This window comes from Epinephelus fuscoguttatus, linkage group LG16 (genome assembly GCF_011397635.1).
Source record: "Epinephelus fuscoguttatus linkage group LG16, E.fuscoguttatus.final_Chr_v1".
Classification (NCBI taxonomy): Eukaryota; Metazoa; Chordata; class Actinopteri; order Perciformes; family Serranidae; genus Epinephelus; species Epinephelus fuscoguttatus.
The window spans coordinates 21,439,983-21,452,504 of record NC_064767.1 but is presented as its reverse complement, the minus strand read 5'-3'; the positions used below and the strand labels follow the sequence as shown (position 1 = coordinate 21,452,504).

The 12,522-nt window shown below is 42.4% G+C and overlaps 1 protein-coding gene across 1 annotated transcript; it reads left to right on the top strand.

Annotated features, from left to right (window-relative positions):
• The first annotated feature begins 9,079 nt into the window (after nt 1–9,079).
• nkx2.3 (NK2 homeobox 3) lies at nt 9,080–12,006 on the top strand. Its single transcript, XM_049600890.1, has 2 exons — nt 9,080–9,769; nt 10,754–12,006. Exons 1-2 carry the CDS (start codon nt 9,379–9,381, stop codon nt 11,392–11,394), a joined length of 1,032 nt encoding a protein of 343 aa, XP_049456847.1. The 5' UTR covers nt 9,080–9,378; the 3' UTR covers nt 11,395–12,006.
• The last annotated feature ends 516 nt before the right edge of the window (nt 12,007–12,522 follow it).

Sequence of the window (12,522 nt, the reverse complement as noted above, 5' to 3'; positions counted from 1 at the left end):
TTTCCGACCAGGTGAGGGTGTCTCGTATGTTAGCTATCACTGTCAGCCCTGCAATTATGGGATTTGAGCTCCCAGAACAAGGCTCGGGGGCCCAAGGCAGGGTTTGGTGTGTACGCACCGGGGAGGCCCCAGGACCACGGTCTGGGCTGTGATGTGAAGTGTGAGTCAGAGCAAGGAGTGACAGCAGCAGCCTCTGGCAAGACAGTGCCCACAGGGGGAGTGTGTCACATCCAGATCAATGAGTTTGTCAGCCAAACATTCACAGACACTGTCTCTGCATTTCCTTGACATTGATATGTGGAACATTTATTTTGGCATCTCGCAGCGAAATGCAAATATGACAAAAAAAGAGAGGTGCCAACAAGGATTCTTTTATTGCAGTGTTTTCATTTTGCACGCAGGTTATCATTGTTGCTGTAGGACGCTGACACCAAAACACACAAAGGCACACATTCAGGCACAAGACAGTCACATTCCAGCTGTGGTATCACTGAAACACAAACAGGAGCGTGTGCACACACACTCACACTGCAGCACATTCCAAGGGGGACGTTGCAGCGTTGCTCACATGTTGCCATGGCCTCTCCGTCTCTGGGTCAGAGAGCTGTGGTGAGTGACCACCTTTTTAGCTTCCCGCCTTGTTTGTTTTCCAAAGACAGTGTCATCAATTCTCTAACAAGGGACTAGACACAGCAACAACAAAGAGCACAGGACCTCCCTGTTGCTCCCTGTGTAGTCCAGTGACTGATGGAGCATGCATGCAATAACACACATCAGTGCTCTGTGCGTCTGACTACATTCCGACTTGTGTGTACGTCTGTGCAAGTTTATGTGTGCATACATGTCTTAGTGTGCTCCATTTGATATCATGACATGAAATCTGCATTTTTTCCCCCTTGTGCATGCAAACATTTACACAGTCTCTCGCTTAAGTACATCTGGCAATAGACATACTGTGTGTACACTTAAGTGACAGAAATGTACATGGGATTAGTGTATTCAAATGAAATGCTAATCTAACTTTCCAGATAACACAATAATCACTTTGTAAAATGCAAATTTCCAAACATCTTATCACTAATACACCCTCGGCTATTTACTTTTTACAAGTGCAAATACATTAATGCAACAGTCACAACTGCATCGTTCTACAGCTGAAACACATGAAGGGAAAAAGTAAAGCTTTTTCATTTTTGTTTAGACTCACTAAGACAAAGGCCTGAGATGGTTTTTTAAGAGAAATCCTGACTACTGTCTCTACGTGTGCCACTTGCACAGAATAAAGGAATAGTTCAGCTTTGTGTGAAATAGGTTCATTCACTTTCTTGCCTTGAGTCGGATGAGAAGATCCACACCACTCCCATAATATCTGCACAGTCGAGCTATGCAGCCAGCAGCCGGTTAGTTTGCTATGCTTAAACAATGAAAACAGGGAATCAGCTACTATGGCTCTGTGCGAAGGTAACAAAATCCACTTATCAGCACCTCTAAAGCTCTCTAAATGGAGCTTAATGTTTTTTTTAATCCACACAAAAATCAGTGTTTTAAAATAACAAATTGTGGTTTTAATGAGGGTTAAGATGTTAGTCAGTGAGCTTTAAAGATGCTGCTAGGTGGATCTTTGTGCTATGCTAAGCTAAACAGCTACTGGCATGTAGAGATAGCCTTGTATTTATTGTGCAAACATGAGAGTATCAATCTTCTAAGTTTTGGCAAGAAAGCAAATGAATTGGCATATTTCCCAAAATGTCAACCAATTCATTTACAGCCATTTGTTACATTACAGAAAAGAGCAGTAAGGATTATTTATAAAGTCAGTCCAAGAGAACACACCAACAGACCGTTTATCAGGTCAGGACTACCGAAACTTAAAGACAACGAGCACAGAAAAAAAATTCCCTTCAAGCACCAGTTTGCACGGACAACATTAAAACAGATTTGTATTTCAGTGGTGGGTGTTAAACTTTGGAATTCCTTACAGATTGATTTAAAGGGCTGTGTAAATATTTTTTTTCAGTTTAAGAAAATGTAAAAACAAAGAACAATTGGATGGAGTTGCAGAGAAGAAGCTGTTGTCTTGTTGAAGGGGACGTTGTGTATGGCCTCTGATTCTTCTGTTCATTTATTTATTTAGTTTCGTTTCTTTCTGAAGTAACTGTAAGTATTGGTTATTAACTGTAAGTGACAGACCATATATTTCTTATGATTATATGTGTTTTTGAGAGAGGGGCAGGTAAAATAAGGTTGTTTTCTTCTTCCTGCTCCTTTTCGGTCATGAATTTTTTTGATTGTGACTTTGATTGCTGCGTAATTTACATGAACTGAACAAATAAAATGAAAAAAGTAAACAAATTGTAATAATATTGATAATAATGAACTTAAAGCTGGGGTGGGAAGTTTTACTCTGGCGTCACTGAGCAAAAATCCCACAATAACCTTCTGAGCATATTGTAATTCAAGTGACCCAAGTTAAAAGCAGACTTCTGCACCCACTCTCTGTTTTGAGGCTTTCAAAAATCTAGGCCATGATGGGAGACTTTGGCCAATCACAGATCATTTCAGAGAGAGGGCATTCCTGTTGGATGTTCTACCAGCGCAGACATGCGTGGGCGTCCCCTCAATGCAACCCTGATAATTCAATGGCAAAGAATTCTGCAGAGAAAATTGCTATGCCAGAAGTCGTCACAACTGCCTACACTGCAGAGCAAACCAAAAAAAGAAGTCAGACTTATCAAAAGGAGAATCCAAAAGGGACTTTGAGAAACAAAACATGTCAATATCGGCAAATCATTTCAGAAATGAAGAGAAAATGTTGCGCTGGTTGAATTCAAGCTGCTGCCGACCAAAGCTCCAGAGCTGCTGCCTGCTCTCCTCCCGGCGAAGCAGTCCACTGTGGCGGGGAGCGAGGCGGAGGGACCATAGAGTGGCTAATTAACTCTTTGATTAACAGAGAAAGAGAGAGCTGGTCTATGAGGGACTGAGTGAATGCACGCAACTCCACAATGCAATAAGATTAAATAAACGGATGTATGGGAAACACCAGGTTACTGTACTGAGAGGAGAGAGCCTGCACCAGCTTTAATTTCAAACAAACCGTTCATGTATTTGATGTAAGTAAACTTTGATCACCATTTTGACAAGTATAATCATATCTATAAAGGTCTGCTAATATGCTTGTCACTCATTGCTTTTTACTGATATGGCCTTTACCCTATTAGGTTGGGTGGAACCTCAAACACAAGGTCTACAGTGTGCTATTCTAATTGATTGATGTTGTCTTTTCGCCAACTCTGGCTCTCCAGGCCTCAGCTTTATACAAATATGCATGCAAAGAAACAAAGGCGGGAAGTGGAAGACTCATGTCTGAATTTTTACCCCGACCGCTTATTTTCTGTCTGCATATTAAAGCCACAAAATGATCACAGACAAAAACGACCTGACTATGATGATCTCTACTGATGGGATATTTTAATAATCTACGTGAGGAGATCATCATGGGGGCGATTTCATTCTTCCATTCACACAGACTGAAACTGCACTGCTGTTTTTTTTAATACAGTAATTATTTACATAATTGAACTTTACTCATAAGGAGTCTGAGTTTTGCCAAAACAAACTGTCACTTTGATAAAGACACCACCATGGTAGCTGGAGAGACAGTAGCATTTTCTTTCAAGGATGTTTACTGCTGGAAGCCAGGATGTATGCATGCTTTATTTAACGGCAACATTGTCTTTCCCAAGAGAGCCATTACTGCGTGAGCTGGTTACAGAGAATCCCTCCAGTAGCTAGTTGAACTTGACTCAACCTCTCGATATTTTTGATATTTTTTCCAGTGCCAAATAGGACAAAACATACAAGCAGCAAGATGGAACATTCAGGGCCCACACATCCTTTTCAGTTAAACCGACCTCGCTGCAGTGTCTTTATCTACGTGGCCTGCATGGCAGCAGAGAGGATAAGCATATTTAGGTTGCATGTTTCCTCCCTAACTAGATTCCCAACACCGTAGATCACAGACATTACAGCCCTTACATCCCCTTGTTAGCGCTCATATATACAAACACACACCTGCTAGGGCAAGGCTGTCTGGGAGAGAATTACAGCGGGCTAATTTATGAGACCCAAGGGAGGGCAAAGGGCAGGGGACCCAGACTGGCCTGACCTCACTTCCTCCTTTCATGGTTTCCAAGTTAGATCCTCGATACACAGAACAGGGCTTTGGTTCTCAAGCACACCACCCTCTCTCAGTCTGTCAAACAAACGATCTTATTGGGGTATCTTTTTACTAAACTGGTCAACAGAATGAGCCCCAAGGGACTGTTGCAGCATACAAGTTAGTTAGCACCTCCACCTCCACGCCCACCACTATTGGGAAATATTTCAGCCTAGGTGCCAGAAGTGTTGGTACTGTATATTTCTGCAACCCACAGGTATGTTACATCTGTATGTTTCATAGGTATCACATCAACATCTTCAAACTGACGTAGTTCAGATTACATGTATGTAGGCTGAGTTTCTCATCAGGAGGTGATAGTGGATGGCATGACATCTAGGCAAGATGACTGCCAAGGAGCAGACCACTGTTCAAGATCACCGAAGTACATTTGCAGCGACAAATCCAGGTATTTTTTATTAAGGGTTTGGGACATTTCCAGCATATTTGTAGTGACCAAAATCAGGTATTTTTTAACAAGAGTTTGGGACATTTACAGCTGTGTTTGTAGCGACCAAACTGCATATTTTTTAACAAGAGTTTGGGACATCTCCAGTCATGTTTGTAGCGACCAAACATAGTATTTTTAACAGAGTTTGGGACATCTCCAGTCATGTTTTTAGCTACAAAACCACATATGAGAGAGTTTGGGACGTTTCCAGTCATGTTGTAGCTACAAAACCAAATATTTTTTAATAAGAGATATTTTCAGACATTTTCAGCGGTATTGGTAGTGACCAAACCACATATTTCTTAACAAGAGTTCAGGACATTTCCAGTCGTATTGGTAGTGACCTAACTGCCTATTTTCAACTACAGTTTGGGACATTTCCAGCTATGTTTGTAGTGACCAAACTGGGTACTTTTACCAAACGCTGGAGACATTTCCAGCCATGTTAGTAGCTACAAAACCACATACTTCTTAATGAGAGTTTGGGACATTTTCAGCCGTATTGGTAGTGACCAAACTGCATATTTTTAACAAGAGTTTGGGAAATTTCCAGCTATGGAAACCAAACTGGGTACTTTTAACATGAGTTGGAGACATTACCAGCCATGTTAGTTGCTACAAAACCACATATTTTTAAGGAGTGTCCGGCACATTTCCAGCTGTGTTGGTAGCAACCAAACTACATTATTTCTTTAATGAGAGTTTGGGACATTTCAAACCCTGTTCGTAGTAACCAAACTGGGTACTTTTTAATGGGAGTTCAGGCCACTTCCAATAGGGATTGTAGCAACAAAAGTGGGGGTTCTTTAACAGGAGTTCAGGACATTTCCATGTTTGTAGCGGCGTATTGTTAAATCAAAACATTATGCTTTCCTGACCCTGACAAAGTAGTCTCTGTATCTAAACCTAACCAAACATTAACCACAGCACTGACACAACAACAAAAACAATGACATTTAAAATTTTGATGAAAAGAAATTTAAAATTTCAATCAAATTTCAACATATCTGCTACATATGAGACGTAAAAATGTAACATATTCATAATTTGCAGTAACATACAATGCCAACATGTATCCTGGCAACTGGATTGAATATTTGGTGCTTGTGGAGCTGGAGGTAAGTGGGTGAGAACAGGGTTTTGCTAAAAATCTGGCCCCGGGCTCGCCTCTGGCCTCCTCATTTCCTCCAGTTAGAAAGCGCTGTCATCCGTCACTCGGGCCCAGGCAGGGGCACAATAGCACAGTCTAGGTCCTGGCTACTGACACCATCACGTGGGCTGCTGATAAGACTCACCTTCCGGGACCCCAGAGAACTGAGCCGCACAACAGTTTGGTCTTATGCCATTCTTACAGATGACCGTGAAATAAAAGGGAAAAGGAAAGTACATTATGAGCTACAAGAGGCGAGCACACTCTGCGTGTAATTGTGCTTTCTTCTAAATTTTCAAGGTCCTTTAATCTTTATGGCCTCATGACTTCCATATTGCAACACGCTCTCCTAATGCAAGATGCTGGGGGAAAGCTATCACACCCTTTTAGCCAACCCACTCACACACACTCACACACACACACACACAACATGGAAAACAGATCATGCAGCAGACTCACTTGAGCTAATCTATTTTCCCTAATGTAGCAATCTATTGTTGTTATTGGCTTACTGTAAGACAAATGGATAGTCATACTAGTTCCCCATCACACATCCAGGCTGTTATAGTAACACCTGTAAACAACCAGCTCCTTTGTAGAGAGGTGTTAAGTGCTCCTCTACAAAGCTCTGTCAAGTCATAATAACACACAACTTCTTTCAGTACACACACACACACACACACACATGCTACACAAGGCCTGTACAGTGCACCCACAGACGCTGGAGGTGTTGATGCTTTCTTCACGCAGAGTTTACCACTGCGGTAAAACCATCAGATACCAATCGCCTCTTGGCTTTACAGAAGCAGAGACCACAGGGGAAAGATAATTGCAGTCATTACCAACTCATCAAACTTTCATTCTGTGTTTAGGGATCTGCTGTCTTTGGAGAACATTCAGCCCTACATCTCCAAGCGGATCGGTGCTGTGGCCCTGCAACCACTGATAAAACTATACACCTGCCACTCTGCACAAAAGACACTGCTTCGACAGGTTAGCCTGCCAGTGATATGGAGAGCAGGAGAGGGGGCAAGAAGAAACATGTTGAGCACTGCCTGGCAAGCCATCAACTTTAAAGAACTACACCAGAAAGTGAATAGTGAGGAATGATTGAAATTTGACTGCTGCAGAGGTGGAAACCAGATTTTTTTAAATTTAGTTAGTTATTTCTCCTCTTTGTTTGGTGTCCAGCAGTTGAAAGCTGTGCAGTGCTGACCTCTGCTGTGGGCGTGACCTCACCCAGCTTATCACGATGATTCTGAAATGAAGATGATGTATTGGAGAGCCGCATTCAGCGCCCGAGCAGCTCCTTGACACTCTCTGGGAGTCTGGGTTTTGTTACAGGCAGGAAACAGACTCTTCCGCTCCGTAAACACGCTTCTCTGCTTGGCCACTTTTGGGCTGCCGGTGGCACGCGAAGACCGCTGATGATGGTCAGTTGAGGACTCGCTGTGAGGCTGTGCGCGCTGTGCGTGCGCGTTAAGGGATGAAACACTAATTGTGCCATTAGCGCGTAACCTGCGTCTCTGACCCGTGAAGCTCTGATGCACATGAAGGCTGCAGCGGCCTGTGAGCACTGAATTTGCTCTTTATAGCCTCTTTAAAATAACAGTGCGAGACATTTAGATACAGGAGGCTTCTCTCTTATCTATTTAAACACTGTAGATTTCATTGGGTAATATTTTGTAGCTTAACACTTCAACCTCATTTTGTTGTCATTACGCGACAAACATTGATTTCTGTGTTTGGTCTGTTGTCTCTTTGAATCATTGCACTCAATAAACAGGGCTGGGTAAATATTTGGGAAACAATTTGACCAGATTTACAGCCTTTTGGAGTATTTTACAGGCCAATATATTCCACTTAAGCCTGCGTAAATTCCCACTAACTCGCGCGAAATCACCGCTGACATTGTGAAAATCACCGGGGCTTATCCTTAAAAGTAAATCTTGATAAAGATTGTATTTTAGGAAGTTTCAGCAGTTTTCCACGGCGCAAACTCATCCGACCATCCCAAAATCTCCACTTCTTTTCTCCTTTTTTGCGGGAGCGCATTTAAAATATCTAAAACCTTGTGCGCACTGACGCCTCTTCTCTCCGCAGACCCAATCCCTTAACCCTGCTTCTCCACTTAAACGGAGCATTTTAAAAGACATAGATCTCCAGAAGAGGGGAAGACGCTGGTCCTAATCTAAACAGCGCCTTGTTGATGGTGAGCGGATGAGATTATGTCGGCGTGCTCTCCTTTTCTTTCCACACGGTTTAGGAGCAATGGGCCTTCAAACCCTGGCGCCTGCACTTGGCCACAGATAGTAAAGAGGTGTCCCGTTTCAGCCAGCCAGCGTGCCTGCCTTTTGGTACACGGATACAAGACAGATATTTAACATATATTTTTTGGTTAATAAAACAAAAGTTGTTGGGAATACTGGGAGTCTGCTGGCATGAATCTGTGACTCATGTTGCTGGAGTCACACAAATGCAAAGAACATTTTCTGCGTCAAACTAAACGCATAACTTTTAAAAGCATAATTCGTCCTTTTTATTATTCATTTATTTATCAAAGACCTTGAGACACAACACATTTAATTAAAATTATATTGCAGCAACATTTAAGCTTGCCTTTGCTGCACGAGAAACGGATAGTATCAATTCAGCTGTCTTGCAATATTTTACCCAGGCCTTTTTGTTCCAAAAATACTGACCCTATGTCAAGGGAAAACATCATCGTGGCCAAGTCCTTGTGGAAAAAAAATCCTACAACTTTCGCAAATTAAGGAGACATAAATAAAGCACTAAATATTCTCCACATCTCCTTGGGTTGCCAGTTTTATCTCATTTCCCACAGTTGCGGCGGAGTATCTTATCCACGGATTGCCGAGACAGGAAACGAAGATATGCGTAATCTTAAGAGCACCGTGGTGATGATGGGAAGAGCTGTGATGTTGTGGGACAATTTAGCAAAGATAAGAAAATAATAAATGCAATTTGAGTCACCAGTTGAAATGAAAAATGTTGCTGTATTAACATTTTGATTATATAAAATAAAAAAGCTTTTCTGCTGCCTTTTTTTGTTTGGAAGACAAGAAGCGTGTAATAAAAACTTTCTTACCTTTAACATCTTTAACAGTCTGATGAGAGTCGATGGTGTTAATCATTTTTTATAAATTAGGCATATATGTTTTCCTGACACACACCGACACACAGAGAGGCTGGCTCTGTCGGTCCCACCCCCGCTTCAGGACGTCACTGAAAGGGAGAGGACAGCATCTTGGCTGACCCAGCTCTTTCTCTAGATAACTGAATTCAGCCAACCAAACAGGATCGACCTCTCTCTTTCTCTTCCAGCCCTCCAGCCATAGACATACAGCCAAAGGAGAGGGATGTCACAGCTGAACGAAAACCAGTCCTTCTCCGTCTGCATGAAAAACAACCAGTGTGCGACCATTCTTCACGCTTACGCACAGGGTATTTACGTCTTTTACGCGCCGTCCGGAGACAAATTGCTCCAATTTTGGGCCTGTTGACTATTTGTTATCTGTCATCTCTCTGTTGGTGGTAATAATGCTCCCCAGCCCGCTCATAACTTCTTCTACCACGCCTTTCTCCGTGAAGGACATTCTCAAGTTAGAGTTGCAGCAACAATCTCAGCAGCACCAGCTCCAGTTCATCTCCTGCTTCGGTCTCTCCGGTGCGCTGTCACAGCCGGGAGCTTTCCCAAATAAGTCGTTCCGCTCCTATTCACCGCCCTCCTGCATGTTGGCCGGCAGGGACAGCTCAAGTCCCATCAGCTCAGGCCTGTCGGAGAGCGAGGAGAGGATGTCGTATCTCAACACGTTGACGGTTCAGGAGCGGCTGGCGGAGTCCAGTCTGCCGGGGGAGATGTTCGGCAACCCGGCGCAGAGCCACTCTGCGGAGCTCCGGCTGGAGACCGAGCAGGAGGAGCAAGACACCAGTGAGTACAGTGATACTAATGAATATGAATATCCAAAACTGTGTGAGAGTGATGATAATGATAGCTGCCATTTTTATAGGTAATTGTAGCACTGACAGGAGTCAACCAGAACCATGATTTTATTAAACATATGTGCCTACATGTCCTGCAAAAAAACATCACATCTAAACTGACTGTAGACAAGATATGATTTGCTGATTCATGTTTAAATGATCACGAAACGATCACTAAATGGACACAGAGGAGATGTGTCCTCCACTTCGGTGAGTGTTACTAATAATAGAAAATATTTTTTTAAAAAAATCAAGGTGTTTAATTGCCTCGTCTTTATATTATAAGCCACACCTTGTACAATTGTCCCATGCTGTAAGTTCGCTGCCAGTCACTTAGTGGCTGTGCACAAAGCTTGCAGGCATTTAACTGTTGTTTACATCCGCACTGATTAATGTATTCTCAATATTCCATATAAATAAATCAATGTAATAATCCATAAAACAATTTCTAGGATTTTCCTTAATTAACGTGCATTTAATTATCACACAATCGACAAATATTTTTATATTAAATATATTTACCTGCAACTTTAATTTCCAAGATTGAAATTGTTCTTAAGTTCACGGATGCACTGACAAATGTAAATGTAAATGCTTAATCAATTTTTTTCTGAGTAAGTCTTTTAAACCACGTTTTGATTTAATTCCTAATTAAATAAAATTATAAAAAGCTGGTTAAGCAATTTTAAGTAACTTCCAATTTAGTACAATTTCACTTTAAAAAAATAATAAAATATACATATATATATATATAAAAAATACATTAATAAATAAATTAGATACACTAACTAGAGTATTTGATGTGGGTATCAGTGTGATGAGATGTGGAAACTTATGAATGAGATCTGGGAATTATGTAGTGTTGAATTAATAATTTCAAATACTGCATATTTAGCTTTGATGCACACTTAAACGTTTCCTCTCCCCGCAGAGAGCTGCGCTGCGCTGCGGGGTGACTGTGAGGACCTAGACTCAGAGAAGCCCGCCACCAAGCAGCAGAGGACCAGGAGGAAACCCCGCGTGCTCTTCTCCCAGGCTCAGGTGTTCGAGCTGGAGCGGCGCTTCAAGCAGCAGCGCTACCTGTCCGCCCCGGAGAGAGAGCACCTGGCCAGCTCCCTGAAACTCACCTCCACCCAGGTCAAGATCTGGTTCCAGAACAGGAGGTACAAATGCAAGAGGCAGCGGCAGGACAAGACTCTGGAGATGGCGGGTCATCACCATCACCACCACCCACCACCGCCGCCCAGGAGGGTGGCTGTGCCGGTGCTGGTCCGGGACGGGAGGCCTTGTCTCACTGGATCCCAGAACTACAACACCTCTTACACAGTCGGAGCTCCAAACCCGTACAGCTACAGTGGCTACCCGGCCTACAGCTACAACAACTCGGTGTATACTAACACTTACTCCTGTACTTACTCTAGTTTACCTACTCTGCCGCCCAGCAACACCACTGCTAATGCTTTCATGAACATGAATTTGGGAAATCTCAGCGCACAGACGCAAAGCCAGGCGCCCCAAGGACCAGTCGTCACACCCTGTCAGGGAACTCTGCAGGGCATCCGGGCATGGTAGCGCAGTCTTTACGCACGGAGAGACTTCTCTGGGATAGCTGATTGGACTCAAGCATATAGACCTGATCGATTAATGCAAGGAAAACACAATTAAACATTGCAGAAAGTACAGGCCAGTAGGCTGTAACTCAAGGCAGGCCTGTGAGGAAACCCTAACCCACTGACTGACAAACCATATTCAGTATGCGCCCTTTTCTCTGAGCCACAGTGTTTAGTATTAAACCTGCTGTTGGGTGTTTGATTGTCGGATTGAATGTTGCCGATGAACAAAGACTGTGCATCAAGTGCGCAAAATGAATGTGATGTGCGACAAAAATAAAGGGAAACTGTACGGATATTTCCATGCATAAAGCCCATAATAAATTCAGTGTTGGCCTAACAGGCACATTCAATTGGAGCCCTAAAATTTACTGCAAAAAATAACAAAATGGACCATAATTGCTGGATAATGCAATTTTAATAAGTATTATGCTTCTTGTTCTCTTTTAACAGTGTGATTTGTTTTTGGCCAGCAGATTTTGTTCCAAGTAAATTTTGAAAGATAGTCAATGTGAATTGAATAATTTGGGCGTTTTTACATTATGACGAAAATTATCACTGATGAAATTAAATAACAAACATGACACAAGTGCCTGCTGTTGTGTGCTTTGTGTGTGCTTTGTGCGTGTGTGTGTGTGTGTGTGTGTGTGTGTGTGTGAATACAGTACAAATTTATGTAAAAAAAACAAACAAAAAACGTAGGTTTTTAGTCTCAATAGCACGTTTCCAGTCTTGTTTGGAGGCACATGTCTGAACATTCATATGCATTTCTATGGGAAACAAATACATTAATGTCGAGTTGAGTTTATTCTGTAAGCACATTCTATAATTTCTCATCATCTCAAGTCGCTTCTCAAGCCAAGCAAGCTATTTTTTTTCCTGTGAGAAAGCCTGTGGTAGACTTTGGTCTGAGACAAGAACCAGAAACAGAGAGAATTTAGAGGCGAGCTGATGTCCGGTCAGGATTCAGAGATGGACATTAACCAGACAGCCGGCATCCTCAGGACCCACAGAGAGAAGAAACTCACAGACATGATAAATATTGTTGAAAAAATTCTCTTCTTTGTTCATGACACTGGAAGATAAAACA

What these genes read in the sequence shown, in the direction of transcription:
- nkx2.3 (XM_049600890.1), top strand. Translation starts at nt 9,379, where the DNA reads ATGCTCCCCAGCCCGCTCATAACTTCTTCTACCACGCCTTTCTCCGTG. An exon ending in GCAGGAGGAGCAAGACACCA is followed by an intron (nt 9,770 to 10,753) that starts GTGAGTACAGTG and finishes CTCTCCCCGCAG; the next exon opens with AGAGCTGCGCTGCGCTGCGG.